The following is a 27,244-nucleotide window of genomic DNA, read 5'->3' as shown; positions in this document are numbered from 1 at the left end:
GAATGTAGACCAAAGGATATGCACATTTAAAGTGTTTCCTTGATAATTTTACCTTTATCATTTTTACTACCAATCACTTAGACAGAATAGACCACAGGGAACAACTTTCCAGATGGCTCAAAAAAGTGCAGGGGAGGTGGATTCTGAAAAGCACCAACGCCTATACAAAATTCTGTGTGCAGCCCTTCAGCCATAGTATGCTATGCAAATACTTTCATTTTAAAAACTTCTAAATCAGTTCTATGACAAACAGTGATCAAGGTTGTTCACAGCAATCTGTGTGGATGTGAACGGAGACTTATAATAACACGTGTTAACTGAGGTTACAAAGATATGTTCATGCCTCTCATTTACATTTGTGGAACCACAGCAATTGCCATATCATGCTCAGACAAGCTAATTCTTTGTGTGAGCGCAACAGAAATAGGCTGAACTTACCTGATTTTTAAAACCCATCTAACCAGATATGCAAATGGTTTGAAAAATCTGTCTATACCTTTCCTTGGCTAATGCAAAACTAAGTTTTGAAACCTTTGCACAAGCCTTTACTACAAAATTATGTTGTGATATTTGGATAGATTTCACTTGAACACCCAAGCAATATTATATGTAAACACCCTGTATATTTTTTATAGAAAAAACTGGAAATATTTTGAAATTGCTCTTATCTCAATAAGAAATTATCTTAGGGAGTAATGTACATTTGTTTGTTAATTTTTTAGGCTGCTGAATAACCCGACAGGGCTCTCTAAGTGGCAAACAAGAAAATACAAGACCAATATTACAACTCCTAGTTAAAAACAAAACACAACACAACACCCAACTGCTGGTAGTAGAGCAAGATCTTACAGGCAACCAGTTGTTAAAATCAGATATTTCAAAATATCTATGAAAAAGGATGCTTTTTGCCTGGCGCCAAAACAAAAGTAGTATCCATTTCCTTTATCAGTTCTCCTTTAGGTTGTCGGTATTTAAGGGCAGTATGACTCCAATACAGCTTTATTTAAACCTTCCTGGGTAAGACCTGAGAGCTAAATTTGCTTATCACTTTTATCATATTACAATCTGTTAAGAGCAAGTTTGGATGCATAAATCTATATTGTGGGTAAAACGTTCTTAACATATGTATACTGTAAACCTAACATTGGGGAAATTTTGAAGGAGAATTGCTTTTTATTTTATTTTTAATTGATTTAGAAAACTTATATACTTTTTATCAAATAAAGATTGGTTAAATTATTTGTTAAACATCAGCTGGTCCTATGATTAAGTTGTAAGAGTGAGAAGCTACTAGACCCAGAATGTGAGCCCTGTGAGCAGATATCAGCTTGTTCATTATTACTTTGAGGAAATTTCAAGAAGAGGAGGAGGCACTGATGCCAAAGTAGAGTTTCACCTGTGTTTCTCTGATTGTTCTACAATCTAGAGATGCCAGTGGTGAGATAGGCGGCATATAAATATTTTAAATAAATTATAGTTAGGTTGATTCCACAGGACAAGATAGTGGACTTTAAGTTAATGTAATGCTACTTTCTTGGATTACACCATTTAAGACATGGAAGGATTCAAGCATGGCCATCATACATAGTTGTAATAAAAAAGAAAGAAACAATAAATTTCCTAAATATTATGACTGTAGTGCTATTACTTAAGTGTCTGAGAAGGTGGTTTGGCAGATTGTGATGACCATTCTGTTGCAATACTTGCTTTGGGTCTGTGTCCAGAAAATGGAAAAATTGTTAAAAGTACTGCGTGCATCTTGCAGAAACTTGGTATCTGGGAAACAGGTAAAAATCAAAGTCATCCTTGTAGTACACCGGAGAGCAATAAAAAAAAAAAGTTGAGTGAAGTAGATTTCATCTGGGTTACATAGTACTTACCATTGGCTGCATGGTAGTCTCAGAGCCTTCCAGTCCATGGGTTGAAGGGAGGGCTGTCTGCTACTATAGTCAAACGTTGAGTTAAAAATCTTATACAAGTACAATTTTTCAAGTGTTAGCCAGTATTTGCTGCCCATTTAATTCTGTGCTTATTGGCAGATAATCACACACAGCTGAACATATGTTGGGAAACAGCATGCCCAAAGTTTTCAAGCAGTTGCCCCAAGGCTTTCTGGGTCTAGTAGCCATGAGAATTGCCCAGGCTTCCTTTCTGCTAGGTAGAGGTCTAAGTATATAGTATTTAAGCACTATTGGAACAATGTCCCATCATTTACAGTTGTGCATACCTTTTATGAAACTTTTGTAACTGGCTTTTCTGTCTCGCTGTAAAAATCTCTCAACAGATGTATTTCTTTAGTTCTCAAAGAAAATAGACTTTTGAGCGTTCCTCTTATTATATTTAAGATTTTCTGCTTTCTTTGTTAGGGCTATTAAGCACTTTATCCTAGAAGATCCTATATATTTTAAAAACTTGGAACACCGAAACAATTCTTTTTAAAAATCTATTCTTTGCTCCCCCCCACAAGATATAATATGGAATTATTCAACTTTTTTTATGTGAAGACTTCTTTTTTTTTTCATGTAACTCTTTACAGTAGACCGTATTCCTCTCAAGGCATTGTAGGGTTGCTTAAAGGCCAGCCTAGATGAGGATTTGGCAGCCATATTTGTTGGTGAATGTCTAATTTTAACAAAAAGGGGTAAATGCATAAGGGTACCTGAAACTTTCCTAGATCCTCATCTTCCCCCTAACCCCACCCCAAGTCTGCCACCTGAACATTGTCTTCGCTTTCACTCTCTCTTGGTACCAGGCTGGAAGAAAAGTGTCCAGAGCGATAGATTTCGGACAGTTAAAAAGTGGGGAGTTCAGCGTGCTGTGGATGCACATTCCCTTTGTTATTGTTAGACTCATAACCTTCTGCTTCATATGTAAATAAGCAAGTTGCGAGTACAACAAGTATAATATCCAATATTAGTTTTCCAGTGTTAGTAGATCCAGTAAAATGAATGAGATTTAGTCTTGTTTAGCTTAAGTTCCATTCATTTCAGTGAGTCTACTCTGTGTAGGGCCAACTTTGGAAGCTACCACTCGTCTGGGCCCTACATCATTCACTTGCTTTTTGTGTTTATTGTGCTGCAACATTTCCTTGTTAAAAAAAATCCTTGCATATTGCTATTTCAGAGGAGTTCATTCAACAAGAATGAACTGTGATACATTGTGTTGCCCATTATATACTTATCTGAATCTCTGCAGACTAGGAGCATGATGTGTAACAGTATTCTAAAAGGGTATAAAAGATTCTTCCTTGATTGAGAACATCTCAATAATTCAGGTTTCCTTTATTAAAGCACTAAAATTGCCAGAAAATAAAACATGATTTGATCTTTTATCAATCAGTAATGAATATCACCAGCTAAAAATGGCAATATCAAGACCAGTATTTCTCAGTATGCATGGCTTTTGCTTGTTTAGTATGATCTTTCATTTTGGTAACATCCCATCCTTATTTGATACACTTCAATATCAGATCTCACATTATACCTCTGTTTTCCACAAACACCACATGTGTATGCTGTGTAAAGCCTGAAGTAGTCCTTTGAAATAATATTATAGAAGTTGTGCAAGCTTCTACACAGTATTCAACAATACAGTCAGTTATAAAGCAGCTTAGTTTTATATTATTTGATTGTGATATAATGGGGAGAAGTAGTCTGTGCTATGACCTATAATCTTTGAACCAGCAAGTTCTTATTTAGGATAACTGGGCAGATGTTGCTGAATACCAGTGCAATAATTGAGCCCCAGGGAGAACATATGCAGGGCAGAAAATCAATTCGATTCTCATTATGTGTTTAAAACCCATCTTGTGTTTTTTCTTATGCTATGTGTTGTAGTCCTTCTATTTATAAAAGCACATTTTGCTATTCTAATTCATTGTTGTGTATATTTTAGTTAAATGGTATGCTTCCATTAACTTTTATAATTAAAAAAGCATTTTTGATTTAGTTAACAAATGATTCTGCTTTTAAAATCCCAATTTTTTAATATTCTAATTCTGAAACCAAAGACCTCTTAAACAAAGGCTAGTAAGAAATTACTGGGATTCATTTATCAGGAATGTTACATGTACTGTTAGTTAAGTCATTCAGGGATTTATTTGCATGGGGGAAGTAGTATGTGACCCAGACCGATCACTGGTATCATTGCAGGTTTGGGGAATTATTTTCACAGTAATAATGGCTGAAAATGTTCTCATATGACCATCAAAATGACAATGGGTTCATCCAAACCAATTCTCACTTTCAATTGTCACTAATATGTTGAGTATGCCATGAATAACTTGTCCCAGTAACGTAAATAGAACTTGTGTTAAGCTAACTGGTTCCCATCCTGTAGCTCTAGATGGCCTGGGTCACATGTTAAATTCCTTATACAGATGTGTCCACAAAGACTTTGAAGCTCATTAAATGAAGAGGTATTTTTGTGTTTTTGAATGTGGCCTTGAAGTCTTATGCTTATATGAACAAAAAGAACCTAATTTGTTTTTCTTAATATTCAAAATAAGAAGGACATCTTCAGGGTTTCTTCTATAAAAGTTGCTCATGAAACAAAAATTAAAAAAACTGATCAAAGCAGATGCAAGACATGTGCTTCATCCAGGTATAATTACACACACTGTTAGTGTCAGTGCCATAGTTTTGAATCTGCTGCTTTTCAACCCCAATGCAATTAGCCTTAGGGCGTAATCCTGTGCATGTTTAGACAAAAGAATCCTACAGCTCCCTGCATTTCCTACCTAGTATGGCTGGCTAGGGAATGCTGGGAGTTGTAGAACTTTTTTCTGTTGAATCATACATAGGATTGCAATCCTGAGGCTGTAATCCTATGCATACTTACCTGGGAGTAAGTTCCATTGAACTCAGAGAAACTTACTTTCTCAATCCCCTTTCTGATGATTAAGATTGATCGGTTAGTATTTTACTTTGTATACAGAATACCTGTGATTTTGAAAACATAGGCATTATTGCTTGTCTTGCATTTAAAAAAAATTCAAATTCAGACTGTTTTCTGTGCCCACTGATTATTTTTCCCTTACAGCTCTGCCAATATCTGCTGTTCTGAAATGTTTTAATTTAAATTTTCTTCCTTTTTATCTTTGTTTTCTCTGTTGCTGCTTTTTCTGTGACACAGCCTCTCATTATAGTCACTCTCCTTTTTTCCTTCCCCACTTCTTTCTTTTCCTTTTTTAAAGCCATGAGAAGCCGATCCATTGGTGAATGTGCTCTGCCATCGGCCTATATACGCAGTGCTAAAAGTGCTCCTGTTCTGATCCATACTTCCAAACCCTTCTTGCCTGATATTGTTCTCACTCCCCTTTCTGATGAGCTTTCAGGTAGTGCCACCTCTGCTAATTTCTGCTCCCCCTTTTCACTTTTTTAATTCTTCTGCTTTCAGAACTCTGCATAAATACATTTTTCAAAATAAATTAGGGGTTGGGAAGAGATTAAGAATGAATATTTTGAGTTATGTGATATTCTATATTTACAGCTTATTCTGGAACTGTGAGAAGCTAGTGCTGTGCCAATTACTATGAAAATAATGCAACTTTATGCTTTTTGAAGCTGAGTTTTAAAAAAGTTAATTGACATAAGTATCTCATAAATACTTTGAAACATGTGTTCTTTGTGGGATGGCAGGACAGTCTTAAATATGTTGAGGAAATTTTCTACATACTTTATAGTCAACGTCATTGCTGTTTGTTGCTGTTATTATTTTTATTTATTTACCAGCATTGTGGCCTTTTTTTCTCTTTTGATTGCTTGTTATAATCAATGTCTTGGGAAACATGTCAATAAATTTATAATAATTACAGAAGGAGAAATTTACATCGATAAATTTACAAAACAACCAATTATACTTGGTTGTTTTGCAAATACAGCTATTATTAAGGCCCAGCAAAAGAGGAGCTAACTGCAATGTATGGTTTGCTTTTTAAAGGAAGGTATATCACCTCTTAGAACAGTATTAATTTTGTTTTAATTTTACCGTCTCTAGAAATTTCTGAAGCAGTGGTGGGCAAGGATTTGAAACAACTGTTGGATCTTCGATTTCTAAGCTCTAGATCTGATATACACTTATTCACAATTCAGTTGCACTGAATTATGCTCTGCAAGATAAGATTATGTCAGTTTCAAAGGATAGTATCCTGTTATGCTCATGTATTCTCAGGAGAAACTTCTTCAACAGAAACAGAAACATTTATTTCCATAACAAGATCACCAGAGCTCACAAAACGGAGCTCAGCTGAAATCTAATATTTTGAGGATTATTTTTAGAAGCATGAATTCCCCATTGCACAAGTGATTGATTGCACTTGCAAGAATAATAGAACCAGTGAACACAGGGCAGGTCTTTGGATAGTGCCAAAATATTGATTAATCAAATATAATAGTTACTTACAGATTTGTATCTGCAACAAGTTTTGAAATGTGGAATACTCCCATTCAAGGTTCCTGCCAACCAACCATGCTGCATTCCAGAATAAGCAGTTCTGGTTCCTACCCCCTTTTCTCTTTTTTCCTCTCAGTGACATTTTGTGGCCACTGAGCATGCTCAGCCCTCCTGGACTGTTTTGCCCTTAATTTTTCCCCTAATTTTTTGTTTGCTTGTACTTCTGAAAAAATACGTGTTTTTCCGAATCTTCTGATAATACTCTGTTGTGCAAGAGTGGTGCTGTTTCAGGTACATAAAGATCCAGGCTTGGAAAATGCTTATTAGGTTATGTTGATATACCAGAGATTTGAATGGAGTTTCAGAATTAATTAACAGTACTTGAGCCAATACCATTTGTCAGCATTGTCCTATACTTGGAAAACTCTTAATTAAGTATTATCCTAGATAATGAAATGTTTTCACAAACAGTATTAATATAATGCCAGGTGTGCCACCCAAAAATATAGCTGTAATTCAGAAATAATCTTAAATAGACCAAATCATAATTTAGTGTCCAAGTTCTGTTTAGTCACATTTTATTCTGAAAAGTAACTTAAGGCATACTCCTGTGGTGATTTCTGAAGCATCCAAACTTGGATGCTTTGCAGTCATACTGAGCAGAGTGGGAGGAGCATCAAAGGTATTCTTCGCTGCACTTTTCTCCCATCTTGCATATTTACTAGACAGGTTTTTCATTCTTCTAGCTGGCGGAGGCACAAAGGCTGAGGCTGGAGCAGCTTCGACATAACCTTGTCTGTTGACTGCTGCAATCGCCTCCCTGCCTTCTCCCCTCTCCAATAAACCCCCTTCAGTTTGGTCTCCCAACTGTGGAGAGTAGCCTTCGTGCTCCTTTTGCACTGAGAACAAAAGGGCAGAGGAGGGGTATCCAAACTCAGATTCCTAGGTCCAGAGTAAGAATGCTGTCTCCAATTTTGGATCTACAAATCCAAACTATCCTTTGGCCCCTCAGACAATGTTAGGGGGCTATAGAATTGTTTTATCTGGTTCTAATTTCCTTCTAATTCTAATCCAAAGTTGTTATATACAGTCTTTCAGGACCCGCAATGGTTTTCTTCTAAGCATGACAGTCAGCTAGAATGGGCAATCTGAAGTTAGTATAATTTTGAAATTGATTGTTTCACAATTCCGACACAACTCGATTCCCCCCATTTCTTTCTTTTTAGCTGTCCTGCAATATTGCTATAATATAAAATATGCCATATTTCAGTTTGGGCTAGAAGAAAATAGTGGTAAATTATTCTGCAGTTAAGAAATGTTGTGGCTGTTTCTTGCTGCTTCAAGTGCCTTCATTGATGTTTCTTAACTGTGTATTTAAATGTAACTCAACCAGTTTAAATGTATCAACCTGTAGGACTGAATTACGTATTTCTCTGGTGATTATGGATACTGCTGGAATAAATCATTTACATTGTTAAGCTGGAATTTATCCACAATTCTATATTTTAAGCCAGTACATCACATTCTATAGACAGTTTGCATAATCTACAGAGAATATGAACTGCAAGTAATCCCTTTTTGCATATATCAGGATATGCCAACAGAAAAGATTCTGTTATTAATTAGTTAGAAAGTAAGTTTATCACAAAACACTTATCAGTACAGCTAGGATTTCTGACTAGTTATCAGCAGAGCAACTCAGTTTAGCATGATTACTGCTCTTCACTTTATATTTTAGCTCAAGACTAAGTTATTACTTTATCTTATGTGTATATTAGTGTGGGATAATATCCAGTGGATTGGATTGACAGAACTGGCAATTTAGGAATGTGTGTGTTTGATTTTTTTTTTAAGATAAAAAAATCATGTTAAAAGACTTTGAAGCTTTAGTATGGTAGGACCTTTAAACACTGTTTAAATCACAGTATCCTAAACAATACTGTTAAAGTCCTGTGCTTACAAAATTTGGGGAGACTTTGTGAGAAGCTCAGAAAGTTTCTTACTTTCATACAGCTGCCTATATAAGCTTACTGCCATAACAGTAACAGAAATCCATAGGTGCCTTTGCTTGTACAAGGGAAAGTTGCTGATTTCCCTCTCCAGTTGAAATCCAACATGTTGGCCAAGCATGTGTTAGTTATTGCATGAGCAGAGCTGGCTGGAGCCAAGGGTCAGACTAGATGGCCTGGGAGACCCCTTCTGACTCTCTGTGTTTCTGTGTCCCCTGAAAAGACATTTCATGGGCTCAGGAAATCAGAAACATCCTTAATTGATATGTGCAAACTAAATGCTCACACAAGTGATGTTTGGCTCAAAGCTATAGGTGTGTATTCAACAGTCACCTTTGCCAGTGGAATGGCTTCCATCAGCTGCACAAATTCTCTCTCCTCTAAAATCTGCTCTGGAGTAGATTTTGGGAAAGTATAAATGGGACAATACTGAGGAAGAGAGGATGGGAAAGTCACATTACACATTACACAAGTGGAAGACAAGTCAAGGTGGAAACTGATCAGGGATTCCATTAGGAGTAGTGTGATGCCATATAAATGCAAAAATAAATAAAATGGGGTTGGATTTAGCACATAGTTTATGCAGCAAAATGCAATTTCAGTTTTAGCTAACTTAACAAATGTGCTTTATGTGACAGCAAACTGAGGATTAAATAGACACGTGTTTTTAAGATCAGGTCACCTTATCTGTTTGTCTTGTATTGCAAAAATGGTAAATTTGGGACCCTAACCCTATAACACCCAGCATATCCCAGCCAGCTTGACAATATGTAATGTAGCTGTTAAACAGACTATATTTGTTTTTTTTTTAATTATCCATGATACTAGTGCTAAAAGTCTTTTATTTTCTTCTTGCCTTTACATTCCATAGATTTTTTTTCCTGTTTGCACATTTCAGTTTGGATCCATTGTGACCAGAATATTTGGAAATGTTCTTTTGCCCACACAAATGTGTAAATATATCCTTTCTATCTGGGTCATGCTTTTCATGGATAGGTAGCATTTCTGAAGTCAGTTAAATTTGGATTATGGAAGTTGTATCCCCATTACACCTTTGCTTCATTGCAGCTGGACCTTCCTAGTCAACCAAGCCCTTTGCTTCTCTGGAGAAGCAATAGGAGCCTGGGTGGATTTATTCTACTGGACACAGGTCTTCTCTAACCAGAAAAGTCCATGCATTGTGAATCTGGTCCCTGGTGCTTGGACCAGGAAGCAAGTGACATTATACAGCCTACAGAGGGCTGGGGCGAGTCATATGCCTCCACCCAAAAATATATAAATAAAATATCTGTACCTGGATGAGGGACATGTAGTTGACCAGTGAGGGTACTATTATTCACTAATGTGAAATTTCAGCTTAATTATCTGATGTGAGCTTCATTGTAGTTAGGTGTATTGCATTGCTTATAATGTTTCAGTTCTTACGTTGTGGATCAAGGCCCATTGAGGTCATATGACCTCCGAGCAGGGAACATGGAGTTCTTCTTTGTGGTTTCTGAGTCACAGATATGGGTTTTATGCTTGCACAGAATGGACATACAGAACATCCACAATTTGGGCAGACTTTTAGGCAGAAATCCAGCTCATCTCCTCTGCACCCATAGTAGGCATGGACCTCATCTGCTTCTCAATTCCCTGTTTGATCTGCTTTAGCAATTATCATTATTTGGAATGCTCTGCACTTCATGACTAATATTTTCAAAAATCACTCATTGTTCCTTTCTTAGACACTAAGCAATTCTCACTTTTTTTCTTAATTCTATTCTTTTATTTTGCCATTCCAGGATACATGGCTTCCAGGTTCTTCAAAAATTTTACATGCTGTGCTGAAAAGGTCATTTTGACCTGATCCATAAACACCCCAACTCTTTTTTTTCGCCTTGAAGAGCCATGCAGGGTAAACTGTTATACCTATTCGCAGGGCTTTAACAAGCCATCTAGGAGAAGTAAAACAGCTTTCCTATCCATCCTGTTGTGGAAGAGAACCTCAAGGCACATGATATAGCCATACTGAACTGAACTCTGCCCACTGCCTCAGCATCTGCTTGTAAAATGCCAACTCTGGCTCTGTCCCAGCTTGTTACAGCTTACCCTGTCGTTAAAGATATTTGAGTGTTGCCACCCCCAATATCAAGAGTAACAACTTCTGCCTTAATGACAATTTCTTTCGCCAAACAACTTGCAATATTACTGCTAGTTTTCATGGCTAAGACAGCTTTAGTGTGTCAAGCTGGTGAAGCTGCACAACAAACACTGTGTAAATAACAAGATCTGAGACTGAAAAATAAGAATATTCCTCATAGATAATGTCAGGCAATGAGCTTAAGCCTAGACTGCTTATGAAACAGTTGTCCTTGATAGTGATAGCTCCTCTAACTCTTATGTAATCATAAAGTCCATGTCTAGGCCTGACTCAAAGTACTAGTATTAATACCCGAAACCCTTAAACAGCTTGGGACCAGGTTACCTTGAAGAATTGTCTCCTTCCACATATACTTGTCTGGACCCTAAAATCATCCTCAGTGGTCCTTCTTAGGGAGCCACTGCCAAGGGAATTCAGGTGAGTGACTGTGAAAAAGTAAGTCTTTCTTCTCATGGCATCCTAGCTATATAATAAACTTCCCAGGGATGCTGAGCTGGCATGTACATCGAACTCCTTCCAGGCCTCCTTAATTTCCCAGGAATTTTAGTTTCAGACTGTTTTAATCCTGCAATTTATTTTAAATCTTTATGCTACTGCTGTGTCTTACTCTAGTCTATTTTAACCATTTAAAGGTTTATACTGTATTTTATGTTTTATATTGTTGTGACCCACTCAGAGCAGCTGCAGCTCCCATGGAACCATGACTCTCTAGATGATATTCACTGACTGGGTTCAGTAACAGAGGGTGAATCCAGGGGATTTTTTTAAAAATAGAACTATACTAATCTAATGACCAAGCTCCTTAGAAATATAGATCTTCTATATACTAAATAACCTTAATGGCGTCAAGCACATCTTAGCTGAAGATCTCTGCTCAAGAGTACACTCACTTAGAACTGCACAACTGTCCAGGGATAGCTCTACAGAATAAGAATAAGTAGGTACTTTTAGGGAATCAGTATGCCTGTCAAAGATGATAACAAACTTGCCCCTTCAATAGAATATAAAGGGTTCCTGCATATAATGGATAAGGAATTATTTAAAGATAAATTTATGAGGTAAATGGCCATACCCTGCCATTTTGTATATAGCAGCTGGAAACAAGCCCTCTCCTGAATTGTTGGCCTTTGGAGAGAAAGGCTGAAGTAAAGGCTCTGCCACTCAAAGAAAGTAAAGAATGTTGATACCTAATGACTTCTAGCATATATCATCTACAGAAATCTGGACAATCAGAGTTGTCTCTAACTTAGGTATTCAAATTCAAGGACTTTCCCTGAACAATGTTTTCACTAAATTTGAATTAGCCTCCTTGGAGTGCATATCTGTTCCAAAACAGAACTGGTTTCCATAACTGCAGACATCCAATAGCTGTTCTATTCTTTTTTGTTGCAAGGACCATTGCAACTACTTGAGACGCCTATGTCCCAGTGATGGTCAGAATGCAGATGGAGCTGAATGTCAAACATTGTTTCAGGTCTTTCAGTGTATCTGCAGTGGCCACTGACAGACTGCATAGCAGAGTATGGCAGGAGAAGGAGGAGCAGTATGGTAAGAATGTCAGACAATTCATAGAAAAGGGCTTTCATTTAGACAATGGAGTAAAATAAAATAAAAGCACTTACACCAGAGAATAGTCAACACAGACGACTTCAGGCTTCATAAATAGATGCTCCGGAGCATAGGTGCTCCGGATTTTTAATGTTTATGTTTGTTTAGTCTGCTTTGTAAGCTGCCCCGAGGCTTCTGCGACAGGGGCGGCATAAAAATGCTGCAATCAATCAATCAATCAATCAATCAAATAGCATCCAGCAGTCCTACAGTAATGAAATCCTTTGCTCTGGAGGACCATGCAAAAGGACTGAAATTCCTAGATTTAGATTTAGAGAATCCAACACAGTCTTAGGTTAAGTTGGGACAGTAGAAATGAAATATTCTCCTCCCAGGTACACTCATGTGATAAAACATTCACATGTGTTACTCTGTCAGTGATGAGTAGCTTATTTGATCCAACAGATTCTTATTATCATCCAGGGAAAATTCTTATTGAGAATGTGTTCTTCAGAGATGTGACATTGGGAAACTCCATTGTCCACTGGTAAATGGCAAGAGTGAGTAGTGAGGAAAACTTCCTTACAAACCCTCTACAGAGTCAAATATCACACACTTCTGGCTGTGGCTCATTCACAGCTGCTTTGTACAAAGAAACAGATATCTTCTCTGTTCCTCTTGTGAGCTGTAGCATATGTCATCTATATTGCATGCAACTGTCACCAGTTACCAGCAGCTGCTATCTTTGACATCTATATGCTTAGGCCATGACAGTGGCTGAATTATCACAAGGAGAGAATAAAAATCCTGCACAGTATTCATTTAGTGTAAAGTATATCCAAAAGAAATCAGACACATAGAGGAGAAGGTTATTCTTGAGGATATGTCCCTACTTACATTGAGACCTTTTGTTGATAAATATCGCCTAGTCAGAGTTGGTGGCTATTTAAATAATGCCAGCTTGGAGCCATGTGAGCACAGTCGTCTCATCATCCATGGGAGACCTCAGATTATCACCCAGACATACCACTTTACCATAAGAAGGATGAAAAGAAAGACATTCACTGAAGGAATCAATAGAGCAGCAGGAATATGGGTAGTGAAACACCAAATGGTTTATCTCTTCAATGATCCATAAATGTGTTAAATGCTCTAAACTGCAAGGCAGGCAGAAAAAGCAGTCCTGCTGCTGGATCCATTCTGCACAAAGTCCCCTGTTATCTGTGTGAGACTTAATAGTTTTGGTCCTTGGACAGTAATAATGTCCCAAACAAGAGGTTGGCAGGCTAGCAACAAATGATGGGTTGTACTGTTTACATGCATGAGTCTCTGTGCTGTGAATTGATGGACACTTGACATTTCATAAATGTGTTTGTGGGGAGGGTTGCCATCAGTGGGCCGGTCAAGCAGTTGTATTTCACTGCACCCTCAGAGAGCTGAATATTAACCCTCATAGTGTCTTCTTCAAATCTTGAAGGCTAAGATTGAAATCTTTAAAGATGCATATGGAAATTCAGTCCTCTTGATTGAGTGGAGCAGAATAATGTTTCACTGGGGCTGTCTGCTGGATCTTGGACTCTGTCTTTTTAGGAACTAAGCCCACAGATCTCCTTGATATGTTAGGGAAAGTCAAAGGCAGAAGAAGAGCAAACATGAGCTGGACTGATTCCATAAAGGAAGTCACAACCTTGAGTTTACAAGATCTGAGCAGGACTGTCAAGGACAGGCCATTTTGGAGGGCATTCATTCATAGAGTGACCAACTCCTCCCTCATGAATTTTTGACTGCGTTGTTGGTTAAAGTACCAGCTATTATCAGTGCAAGACCACTGATACCTGTGTTCTCCAACCCAGAGAATCCAGGAATCCTATTTCCTGCCATGCTGCTAAAACATGAGTGTGGTCAGTACCAGCCACACAGCACCAAAGATATCCACAAAGGCAGGTTCAGGTTGTTGCAAACCTTTTAGGACCACAGGAAAGTATCTTGTGACTGTGCAGAGTGATCACAAATGGAAGAGCAATGCTCCTGACATAAAGGTAAATGATACCTTGCTCAAGAACAAGCAAACCCATTGTACTGAGTGGCATATGTGACACATTACCATGACTATAACTAGCAGAGCTGGGCAAGCTTGCAAGATTGAAGTCTGGGCAACGAAGTGAAGTATACTAAAAACATTTATTAGATTTAGTGAGGTTGTGCAGTAACATAGAAACTGAGCAAGTCAGAAGGGGTCTCTCAGGCCATCTAGTCTGACCACCGGCTCCTGCCGGCTCCGCTCGCAACATACCCATCATGTGCATGTCTAGCCTATCCTTGAACACCCTCACTGATGCGGCCTAACCACCTCCCAGGGAAGCCCATTCCATACCTTCAGGGTCCTGTCAGGAAGTGCTTCCTGGCATCTAAATTGAACCTTGGTTCCCTGATCTTCACTCTGTTGGAGCGCATCCTGCCCTCCTCTGCAGGAGAGAACAGTTCTCTACCCACCTCCATGTGACACCAGCTCACATACCTGTATGTCATCAACAGATCCCCTTTGAGTCTCCTCTTCTCCAGGCTGAAGAGACCCAGTTCCCTCAGTCTTGCCTCATATGGTTTTCCCTGCAAACTGGCCACCAACCTTGTGGCCCTACACTGCACTGACTCTAACCTGGCTATATCCTTCCTGTAATGAGGGCCCCCAAAACTGAGCACAATACTCCAGTTGTGGGTACACCAGAGTTGTATAGAGTGGTAGTAATACCTCTCTCAATCTAGAAGCCACACTTCTGGCTATGCAACCAAGGGTGGCGTTCGCCCTCTTGACCACTGTGTCACACTGCTGACTCATGTTTAGCCTGCAGTCCACCAGTACCCCAAGATCCCTTTCACAAGTGCTGCTCTCCAGTCACTTGTCCCCTAACCTGTACTTATGACACCATTCCTGTGCCCCAAGTGCAAGACCTTGCACTTATCCACATTAAACACCATCCTGTTGTCCCCCAACCACTTCCATAGTCTGTCCAGATCCTTTTGGATCTGGAGTACCTGCTCCTCAGTTGTGGTCACTGCCCCAGTTTGAGAATTGTCTGCGAATTTGATCAGCAGACTGTTCACCCCTTCTTCCAGGTCACTGATAAAAAGATTGAACAGGATTGATCCCAAGAGAGAGCCTTGGGGAACCCTGCTTGTCACTGACTGCCATTCCCCACTAATGGTTACCCTCTGCTTTCGGTTGGTCATCCATTCCCTAATCCACTGGACAGTACTTTGGTGTATCCCAAAACTCCTCAGTTTCTCCACCAGGATATCATGAGGCACTTTGTCAAAGGCCTTGCTGAAATCCAGGTATACCACATCCACTGCATCCCCTCCATCTAGCCACCTTGAAACCTTGTCATAAAATTCCACAGGGTTTGTCTGGCAGGATCTGTTATTGCGGAAGCCATGTTGTGTGGCTGCCAGTCTCCCTTCCCTATCTAACATCACTAGATCTCTCGCTATTTTGAACCTTTCCATTGCTTTTCCTACAATGGATGTAAGGCTAACTGGTCTGTAATTCTCCATGTCCCTTCTACTACCCTTTTTGAAAACTGGGACCACTGATGCCACCCTCCAGTTCTCTGGAACTTCACCCGTTCTTCAGGTAATGTTTTCAGGAGTGTCAGATCTGAAGGAAAGAAGGAAGCACCCTCTTTGGGTGGAGTTCCTCATTGATGGGCTATAATCCCTTGTCAGTTTATGAGGAGGGCTTTTTCAGCCATACCTTCTCTTTCAACCCCATGTTCAGGCTGGGAGGTTTTGCTAGGGAACATTTTCATCTTTACTGCCTGAAATGCTCTCTGTTTGGCTTACCACTTGCCTGAGACTTTTAAGGCATTTTTCACATAGACCATGCTTCCAGTTTGGACTCATTTCTTAACTGTGTGTTGTTAGAAATTTATCTTGAAAAGTACTACTTTAGTTTTCATAAAGTATGAAATCTTGTTTGTGGTGGGACTGTGAATCTTCATGATCAGTAGCCTGGAGTTGCCAGATGGCTTGGACTGATCCCGACTATTGGATTTTTCTGTGCCTGGACCCCCATGTAGCATGAAGATACCAATGTGAAAGCCCTGGTTGACAAAGTCTCTGCATTTATGAGATGACTCTGAACTCACTCAGGAATCTATTTTGACACTTGTATGTGATAGACCTCACTTAATGTAACATGGAGGTTGCAACCAAGATTCCTAGGTTGGACTTGGGTGGATTTGTGCAGGTCTTTTTGTAGAACCCTTGCCTTCAATTTTCTGGGAGACTTGACCTCAGGAATCCTTCAGCTCCTTGCCCTGTATTCTGAGCAGCAAAGAAAGGTGTCTGAATCTATACTTGGTTATATTCATTAGCTTTGAATAGTTGTGGGATTATTTATTAGCCTATAGCTAATAGTCATGACCTGAATGATATCTGAAGACTGTAACAATTAAGATTTTACTGTGGGTTTTGCTGCAATAAGAGTCTCACTGATTCTGTCTCAAAATGTAAGAGTGTGTGCTTGAAGGATTTGACTCATGAAAATACCTCCCTCAGGCCTGGTCCTCAGCTTTTGCTCTAGTTTGTAGCATTAAGGCATGGCTTTGCACTGTTCTTTCAACTCATCAGTCTAGCTCATACATTTCATTCATTCAGCTCATAACATTCTTTATCCTTTTACTAAGCATCAATCCTATATCTATTAATTATTTTTGTTATAATGAAATAATGATGAGTTTTGTTGAGGAGATTGGATGTGAGATAAACAGCCCAACATGTGCTGAGGCCAGAATGATCACATCAGATCTCTAACACCCACAGATGCATCTGAGTGGATCTGAGAATGTTAGCAGGTTCCCATAACAATGTCCCTTGTAGGTTACTTAATCCATAGTGAGATTGCCAGCTTTGTGCTGCTGCCATTTTGAATAAGCAACTCCCATTCATGTTGTGTGAACACAGTGAGTATGGGTTGTGTGCTTTAACAATCCTCACACAACCCAAGGGTTGTGTTGTTTAAACCTTATATAACACATACTCATCAGGTTCACATGAAACCTGTGAAACCTAATCTCAAGCAGAGGTTACATATGAAATTTGCCTCCCATGATTAGCACATGTCATCATAGGTTAAATAGCCCACAATAAACTATTGTGTGCTAATCAGATTCTGTCAATATCTTCCAGCTAAAAATCTCATCTAGAATAGTCACAGTTTTAAAGGCAGATTTAAAATGATCATTGATGCCACAAGATGGCAGATATCTACATTAGAAAACTAGATTTCATGTTTTGATTCAGAGAGTCAAGAGGGTTACTAAATGCATGATAAAACTTCTAAGCTAAGAATGCTTGTGTATTGCAGTCTTGCGTGAGGTTTATTTTCATCTCAGATCACATACCAACACTGTATTATGTGCAATTAAGGTGCAATTTTTACAAAAGCCTTCAAATCACAGGACCAAAATGTGGACCTGAAAGTGCTCTTCTAACCATTAAGCATGTTACTTGCATATCTAAGGTTTTTAAATACTCACCAAACTTTTCTGCAAATATGTGTACCTGACTTACAGTATGTGGTCTTGCTTTACTTGTTAGCAGAGACATTAATCTATGTGTTCTTCATATTTTTAATTTTAAGAAATGGTCTGAGTCTCTTCTTTTTAAGACCTTGGCAGAATGTATGTGACTTGAAAGCTAGCTTACAGAAATAGGTCTCAACTGAATAGAAAGTTGAATTAGACACAGTTTCCTAAAGTGACTTCTAGAGAGGGCTGAAACAAAGATCTTAAGCTTTACTGGCTGCCTATTGCGATAAGTATCTCGGGGTTGGATCCATCATCTTCATTGCACATATGGAATTGATACTGTTGGTAAAATTCTACTTCCATATCCTGTCTTGCTCCACAACTACATCAGAGGAGTGGGGAAAACAAAAGATTGAAGTATAACTAAGGTGCAGTGTTAATGGGCCAATTCCTGCTCTGTTTTAAGGCTCCAGCCTTACTTAATGTTAAAGATTGCTAATGCAATTCCTGATTCTTTATCAATACTTGATAATAGAAAACTTGGACTGTTATCTTGCAGGGATGCAGCGGATGCTCAGTTTATGTGAGAGGAATAAAGAGCTAAAAAGAGGAAAGAACCAATAGCGGAATCAGAGATACTGAATATGAGAAATTGAATCTGACTATGACTTTTCAATCTTGAGAGATGAGATCCAAAATCAAAGTATATGACCAGGAGAAATGGTTATAAAATGAAGCCTGCTATGCAATACACTGGAGGTTTTTTTTTGGGGGGGGGGGCATTTCCTTAGCCCTTTTGAGGTTTGATCTGGGAAAGGTGAAATCATATAGTATGTTACTTGTAGCTCATATTGCTAAGGAAAGGAAAGAACGAAGTTTAGAAACCAGTCAGTTCTTACTCTGGTTGAAATACCATCTGTCATTTGTTGGAGCCATTCATATTAATAAAGAGAACAACTACATTAGCTAGTTCAGATTCTAGATAGTCAACTTGGGGAAGAGGTCTTTGGTCAACCTCCAGACAGTGATCTCCCATAGCAATCACCTGGGAGATCACAGATGGATTTGATTGCATCCAGGCAGAATTTGAAATGAGCATATGATTCTGCAGGCACCGAATTCTTTAGTCAATATAGCTTTGGATTTTTTTTTTACAGGAGTGGTCCAAAAAGGAGCTGCTCCACAGTTTTTCCTTCATTGCCAATCACCAACAGAGTTCTCGTCAAGATTTTGCTAGAAAAAAAAATTATAATCTTGATTGACCTCTTCTATAAATCACATTTTTTTGATACCTTATGTTTGAACATAAGCCTTTTCATTGTAGTATTGGCACTGCATCTATTACAAGATCTTCTCTAGCAACCTCTGCATACTCAGTTGTCTAAACTGAGACTAGAAATGTTACCATTTCTTGGTTTGCATATTTCCCCAACTAGGCAAAATAATAATTCTTTCTGAATCTGTGAATTAAATTGGTTTTTAATAATGTATTGGCACAGCCCTAGCTTAACAGCATTTCCAAATCTCCTATGATCTTGCTGTCTTTTTTCATGCATGTTAACATTTTAAGACTTTGCTCCAAAGGTCTAACTCACATATACCTCACACTTTACTAGATTGTGTGTATGTAAATGTGTGCATGCATGTGTGGATGTGTTTGTGTTTAACAATTTAGCTTTTGATAGAGAATGTTTTGTTTTATTTAAGGAAATGTTTTGGACTTCTTTTTAAAGCATATTATTGCATTGTAGTAGAAAAACAGAACAGAAATGATAAATGCAAAGCTATAATATATACTAAGTATATGCTCTTTCTACAGACATGGATGATGCTCAAATCCTCCCACGTCCGCCTCGTGTCAGACATTTTTCACAAAGTGAGGAAACTCCCAGTGAAGTTTTTGATGTATTGAATGAGGAGCAGCCACTTCCACGAAGTAGCAGCACATCTGACATCCTGGAACCATTTGCAGTTGAACGAGTCAAAGGTGCAGTTCCTGTCATTGACGGTTCATCCCATCATGCGCCAAGCTTGCAGAGTTCCACAGAGGCCTCTTCAATATGTAGATCCACTGAAAGTCACGTTACTGATGCAAATAGCAGAGAGTCCTCTCTGGAAGTTGGGGATAGTATTTATGACCATCTCTGTCATTTGGTAGGCCCAGTAGAACTTGCAGATGCAGCCTTTGAACAAAAGCAGTATGTTGACCTTGAAGGTGAAGATGATCTTCTTTCCTCTCTGAGAGAATATCTTAAGGAAAAAGAAGAACTGTGCAGTAGCATTGAGATAGATAACTATGAGTCTTCTCCTCATGAAGTTGAAACAGGAATAAGTAGGAGTGATAAATTGCCATTGGATGGAGTAGAGTATACAGACCAGACTGTTACATGTGCAAGTAGTACTTCTGTTCCAGAAAGTGCCGATAATTCAGAACTGCAATTGGAGCAAAAGCAAAGTGGCTTTATAAGTAATATTGCACCTACACAAGTAGACAGTTCTACAAGAAACCAGGTTGATAAAGCTAAACAGTTAAATATTGATAAACACACCCAAAATCTTCCTGATCATGGATCAAGTAGCCCTAGTGACAAAGAAAGGAGGAGATATTTGTACAGACAAATTGCCACTGATGTAGATGTATCTGTGGAAGCAGTATTAGCTGAAAAGCACAAAGGTGCCCTGTTTAATGAAAAATTAACCAACGCAAGTGTTATGCATGCAAAGAAAATGCCACATAAAGCCTTAGTTAACCCTGAAATGCTTCACATTACAGGCATGAGCAAATTGTCACCAACCAAGAGAAGTATATCTGAAACAGTGACCCATAAGGCTAAAATCATGAAAATAGCAGCTAAAAAGCGAAACAGTGTCCATGTTACTTTTAGGCCATCTACTGAATCAGTACAGTTTTATAATCCTCTAGAAAACAAAGAGGCCCCATGGAAAGCAAGACTTCGTAAACTCAGTGGTTTCAGTAGTGGGAGCAGTAGCAACACCAGCAGCAACACGAGTACCAGCTCATCCACTGCAGCTGTGCTCGTCAGACCTGGAATATATAGGCCTCTAGATGCAGTTAGTACAACTTCTGCTAATATTAAACAGATCAAAGAATCAGGAGATGTTCCAGCGCTCATGTTGCAGAAGGAAAGTATTGGAATAAATCAGATGTCTAATCGTAGTTCACCTAAGCCATCAAGTCAGGAGTCGGGACAACAGCAGGGCTCCCTGGGTGGTGTTTATAAATCTGTTGTACATGCTCTTTCGAAGCCGAAGGCAAATGTTTCCCCACAGAGGCAGAGCAGAGTGCCAGCAGAGGCTCCACTGAGGGATCTGTACAGTCATGTAATGGGCTATTTTGGAAAGAAAGCTGCAGGTGAGCACTATCAATGTGCAGAGCACAAACGGAGAAAGGCAGCACCAGTTTGGCTTAATGCACCTGAAGCAAGCTCTTATAAAGCAATCAGAAGGCTTTGGGATGATCAGTGCTTTTCCTGTTTGGTTTTGCATGCGCATCTGGCCCGCTGAATTTTTTCCCAAGCATAAGTTACATTTATATTTTTATATTACTAATTATCCTTTTCAGAACATTTAATGAACCACTTTGCTGCTGAACACTGAAAACAGGGAAGAGGAAGACAGTAAATAATCTATCCAGGGATCCTGCCTGGACCATATTTTTCCTGGCAGGCCTTGAAATCCAACCTTCTATATATAATTGGCTTATATATGCTTTCTAATAGAAAAAAATAGTCCTAATATCTCTAGCTTATCTTTCTTGTTATCAGTTGCTATGGTTGAGCCAATTGTAGGTTCAATTAGTTTTTCTTCCTCCTCCTCCTGGGGAAAAAATGAAACACATATCAAATTTTCATATTGGGATTATTTCATCATAACAAGCCAGTGTGGATTTTATTGTTTTTATTTGAGCTATTTCAATCCATGCTTTATTGCTTACTGTGTGCATTCACTAGAATGGATGCACTGTTTTCCTAGCAACATCTATCACTGCTTTTGTTTTCCTGGGATCATGAAAGTGCATAAAGGTGCCATGATAGTTCTGCTTGAGCTAATTATGAAGCCTCTATGTGCTAATCAAGTGGGCAAGAGTGGCTGTCATTCTAATATCACCATCTTGATTGACTTGTTAAATAACCTTTAAAGAACAGTACATTAACTTTCAGCAGTGATGTAGGTTTCTGGATTTTTGTTTGTTTGTTTGTTTTACATTGTATGCTAGCATGATTAACAGAATGTTCTGTAATGCATCCTGCATTGAGATGTTAATGCCATCTGAGGGCAGTCTTTGTTAGCATATCACAACAGACTGGGCAGTAATACTGTAAATTATTTCAGATTGATTTATTTTACTATTATATTTAACACTATCTCTTTGGCAAAAAATTGCAGTCTAGGAGTAATTAGATAACATTTTGAAATTTAATGTCTCAAGTTTTTAATAACAAAATTATGGGTTACTTGAACTCTTCAAGCCTAAAATATCAGAATGATTTTTAAAAAAAGGAAAATTCTGTGCTATATTGATCACTAACCATTGACAATTTAAGAAGTCTTTTATTCATTTTTGTACCATTCCATTTTTCATTGTGTACTATTTTATTAACTATATTCTGTTTATACAGTACTGCATTAGAGCATACAATTCAATAGTCCTTTCTACCTACATGTTTCTCATTAGTATATTTTGGGCAGAGTTGTGGAAGTTATTGTGCATTTGGTGATATGAAGGAATGAAGAATGTATGCTTGAAGCAAGCATTAACAACTTTAAGTAGTGCTTATCTGTAAGCTTTCTTGCTCTTTTCAGGGTCACACTGGAAATTGACTAACCTTGCTCAGGAGTGTTAGTGGGGTGGTTTCAGGGAGGGCAGATGTACTAATTCTTCTAACTAAATTTGTTAAGATAAAATAGATCCTTAACTGCATGTTTAGCAAGCATTTTTTGGTTATTTCAATGTTTCTTAGTACTTTTAAAAATGTGTGTTTTTGAAAATGTTCTTTACTATATACAGTCATTCATTTGCTTTTAGCCAATAGAGAGGATATCAGCCAAAAGCAGAACCCTCTTGATAGTGATAATGGCAATAGTAATACAAATATTCCTGACCTCATGGATGAGTTTATAGCTGAAAGACTGCGCAGTGGTAGTGCTTTGGTAAGCTTTGCCATTTTCTTTACTCTTAAAATATCAGATATGATAACAATCAGTGAATTATAGCATCACCAATTAATGTGACTATCAAAATGTCAGTGGTGAGCATGTGGTGAAATTCCTGAGGGGAGAGTTTGGACACCTAATGTCCTGGTTCCAACCCACCCCCACAGTCATTTTTTAATCTGACGTCACCTCTCTGAACTTCAGGCCAAATTCAGAATTGGTCCTTTCTACACTCAAAATCTTTCCATTGTGCCCCATTTTCAAAACTGAGAAGGAAAGTAGAAAGGGTTTGTTGTGGCAATTGTAGATGGCAGGATAGCTGGAACATTTTAAAGAACCTGTGGATAGTCTTTAAAATAATTTATTTTAACTTGTTAACAGGAGGAACATTAGGAATAATGGGGCTATCAAGGAGAAACTAGGAGGGGCTATTGAGGGAGAGGTTCATCAACACACATGATCCATCACACTGAATATGCAATCAAATTAAAAGTTATTGCTATAGTTCTGTAAATTTCCTGTAAATATATTTTGCACCACACAACTAAATGTGTTGGATCCCACTTAAGCATTTACTTGGTGATTTGTAAAATATTATTCATTTATTTTATTAGGTGTAACTAGAAAGACTTTTACTAAGTGGCTGGGCTAGGGGTTCTTTTTAAAACTTAATTCACTATAGGAAATAGCCTCACATTAAAATGATTCTGCAGTATAGTACATGAACTAAAAACAATATTTAGAAGAAATATCATTTTAAGGAAACAAAAGTTGAGTTAAAAGTAATAACGGTTAGTTGATTTAGTGCTGTGCTGCCCATTATTTCCAAAGTATAAACATGCAAATATTTTCTAGCTGTACATATTTTTTAAAATTATTTGAAATTTTCCTTCTGCTAGAACGTGACAAGAAGAGGGAGCAGCCCAGGAAGCCTGGAAGTTCCAAAAGACCTTCCTGATATACTGAACAAGCAGAATCAAATGCGTCCTGTGGATGACCCAGGTGTGCCTTCTGAATGGACATCTCCTGCCAGTGCAGGCAGCAGTGACCTTGTCAGTTCTGACAGCCATTCTGACTCCTTCAGCGCATTCCAATATGATGGCCACAAATTTGAAAGCAAGTATTTCCCCACTTAGCTGTTTCTAGAGCTAGAGTATCTACTGCATGTTCATTTTTCTAATAAAAACTTTATACAGGGCATTGAACTGAAAAGATTTAGGGTTATATTCACTGGTGTCCATCCAGTGACAAAAGGCTGGAGAGGAGGCATCCATTAACTGAACCTAGAGAAAAGTAATTCTCAATTCTCCCAGTTCCTGCTCCACCTCCTATTTAGTTCCAAAGGGCTCCCTAAACCTGTGGAGTGAGTACAGTCTTATACAATGCAGGACTATAAAGTGCATTGCACAGAACGCGACTTGTCCCAACGTGTACTCAGTTGTCAAGTAGAGATTGTGACCTGAGCGTGTTTTTAGCTGGCTCCAGATCTTGCTTCGTAGGTTTGGACTTTCTGGGATAGCCTATGATTGATCAATTGAATGTGTATGCCACCCTATAGCCCCAGGGCTGTCTGGCAGCTCACAAGAAAACTGGAACAACAACATAACATAGTTGTAATAAAATAAAACAGTAACATCTGAAACCACATAAAACCCAACTAATACAGGAAGCAAGGCAGGAATGAAGCTCCAGAAATGTGCTTGCCTTTGCCTACATAGGACTTGCTAGCTTTCTAGAACTGCGCCTTCATTCTTTCTTCAAATGTTAGGAGAGCAAGCAAGCAAGATAAATCTTCTGTTGAAACTCTGGGACAGAAAATGGGCTATCAGTCCAGGCAGGGAATTCATCCCAGTTTCAGGCTATGCCTTTTGAAAGAGAGCAAGGGCTCTTTGCAGTACCAGAGCTACTGCCTGGAAGCACTATCACCCCTCTTTTTTCCAGCAACAGATTCTTCTTACTGCTTAATCTTATTTTTCCCCTTGTCCTGTGCTGGCAAGTGAAAAAAATGTTAGAGTAGGCATAGCTCCATAACTTCCAAGATCTAGCATGATAGAGGGAAAGGATTGCAGCATTTTTAAATTATTTTGGGGTGCCACCCCGATCTCAGTACTTCTTGCCAAGATGACACCCCGACACTTGTTTGGCCTTATGTTCAGGAAAGGAGTCAGAGCAGAGTTCTCACCATGATGCAGCACCAGTATGATTTGCACACAGTGACAAAGAACCTGTGGACTTTTTCTACCCTCAGCACAGATTGCTGTGGTGGTTGCCTCAGAGAAATGGAACACAGAGTGAAGCAGGAATATAGAAAAAAGTAGATAAGACACCTCAGAGATGTGTGGGAATTCAGATACTGTACGGAGGCTCAAATGTTTCAAGGCTGATTTTTTGCTTTTGGGAAGATGTTTATTGCTTAAACCCAGCTGTATGACATGGTAATACACTCTGATAAAATTATCCTAAGGCAGTCTCCAAAACTCACAAACTTTGTGCATCTGTAGACAGCTATAATAATTTGCATCAGTTTGGTTCCCCAAGTGAAGTTCCATTACAGGCATCTCCAGTAGCTGCTGTTTCTTTGATACATTAGCTCTCCCTTCATACCTGACAAAAACATGACCATCTTGTTTCTGTATGCACAACTCTAGAGGAAAGCCTATCAGAATGCGAGGAGGGGGATAAATATAGCTAAAAATCGTTGTCCTGTGGTTATTTTTCCCTAGAAAGGAGAAACCTCCATTCCAGAACTCATGCAGAGTCACTTCTCCCACATTATTTACTCTTTTCTGGCTAGTTATTAGTCATAAGGATATTCCAAAATATTGGTTGGCGTTGTTTGGATTTGAGGAACGAATACACAGCTCACTAACATTAAATGCAAACTGACGGCTAGAGAACAAGCTCTTTATTAAAGAGTTCTTTGGAGGTTTTTTTTTTTTTTAAATTGATAGGAACTATGATTTCAATTGAAGTTTGTCTTGTTAAACTGTTGTTTTTGTTGTTGTTTTTAACTTTAGACTTCAGCTTGTGTCCTGAAAGTGGAATAACAACTTCTGCAGATTCTGATGCTGGTTCAGGACCACTGCAGAGTGCTGAAGAACAGGAAGTGGCTAGTTTAACTACACTCCACATTGACTCTGAAACTAGCAGTCTCAATCAACAACCACTGTCTGTTGAAGCAGCAACAATTACAGGTAAGGTTGAGCAATAAAACTGTGAAGTTGTAGATACTTCTGCCACTTTCCCCTCCTAATCCTGAAAAGCAGAAATGCTGTTTGTTCATATGCATAATTTAGCCATTTTCCAGAGTGTTATGGCAGGTATATAATACAGACAGTCCTCAGGTTATGAACAAGTTCCATTTCTGAGAAAATGGAAATTCATATTTAAGTTGAATTTCTGTGTAAGTTGGAACATATATAATTGGCAGTCCACATCATGGGACTTAGGGGCCCAGGTCCCCTGTGAAAATGGAAAAACTGCGAATATCCCCCCCCCCACACACACACACACACAAACCAGTGTGCCTCTTTGTAACAAGGAAATACGGGAGATTTCTTTCTCTGATGGGTGGAGCAGGAAGGCATACTTTGAAGGCCTCCCTCTCTACCCTTTCACTTCCTCTCTCTATGGTGATGACAGTATTTTTTAAAAAATTAATTGGCTTTATGGCAGTTTGTTCATAAGTACAATTTGTTCATAATTTGGGTGTTCATAACTCAGAGACTGAGTTAAGGTAAAATCCAGAGTCAAGGTAAAAAATCAAGACTAAGGTTGGATGGCATTATTTTCATAACTGTTATGTTAAAGCTTGAATGTATGCTTATTTGTGCATATTTAAGACTTAATATAATGGTCACAATTGTAAAATTTTCCTATGTAATACATTGGACAGGTTAATACAACACGACAATGCACTCTGTGAAAATGATATGCAGTGTACATTATTGTGGAAAGCCTCACAGTGCAGCAAAGAGGCAATCAAGCCTGTCATGGGTTGTTATTCCACTCCTTCCACCTAAGTCTTCCAGCTGGTATCTTGGTGTTCCTCACAGTACAAACTGTCTTGCCTTCCCTGTTGTCAATGCAATTGCAACCCCCTTTTGTGCACCAGTTCTTAATTTTTGGAGAACTAAAAAAAAACACACACACACACACACACAATTGGTGTTGTATCGCCAGGGGTGGGCAGCTTTTTCATTTAATTACTCTCTTTGTCAGCCTTCCACAGTTGCAGAAGTGCACTGTTATGGCTGTAAGGAATATATGTAGTGTTGCCTGGTCCATTTCCTTGTCAGCTGTGAAAGGAAAACAGATTGATGAGGTGAGACTGCATATAGACTACATTATGATCATTAAACAGTTGTCAGTTGCCTAGCCATCAATTGGAAAGCTCTGGGGAAAGGAAAACAAAACAGCAGAATACGTATGTCAAAAGAGGGTGAGCT

General features: G+C 38.6%; 1 protein-coding gene across 11 annotated transcripts in view; it reads left to right on the top strand.

Moving 5' to 3' along the window:
• Positions 1 to 27,244, top strand: part of RALGAPA1 (Ral GTPase activating protein catalytic subunit alpha 1) — a 171,594-nt gene that overhangs the window by 50,689 nt on the left and 93,661 nt on the right. For 7 of the 11 annotated variants that reach the window (XR_006415374.1, XR_006415375.1, XM_044436712.1 and 4 more), the window contains exons 17-21: positions 5,195 to 5,335; positions 19,441 to 20,994; positions 22,669 to 22,793; positions 23,696 to 23,912; positions 25,814 to 25,990. Coding sequence is in view for 9 of the 11 variants with exons in the window: in XM_044436712.1 (XP_044292647.1) it covers positions 5,195 to 5,335; positions 19,441 to 20,994; positions 22,669 to 22,793; positions 23,696 to 23,912; positions 25,814 to 25,990 (2,214 nt within the window). In the remaining 2 variants the exon portion in view is untranslated. The remainder of the gene's footprint in view (positions 1 to 5,194; positions 5,336 to 19,440; positions 20,995 to 22,668; positions 22,794 to 23,695; positions 23,913 to 25,813; positions 25,991 to 27,244) is intronic. The other 4 variants (XM_044436719.1, XM_044436713.1, XM_044436720.1 and 1 more) reach the window with 4 other exon arrangements.

Source organism: Varanus komodoensis, unplaced genomic scaffold, assembly GCF_004798865.1.
Source record: "Varanus komodoensis strain SLA01 unplaced genomic scaffold, ASM479886v1 scaffold3, whole genome shotgun sequence".
NCBI lineage: Eukaryota > Metazoa > Chordata > Lepidosauria > Squamata > Varanidae > Varanus > Varanus komodoensis.
Note: the sequence above shows the minus strand (reverse complement) of the source record. Positions and strands in the feature narration are given on the sequence as shown.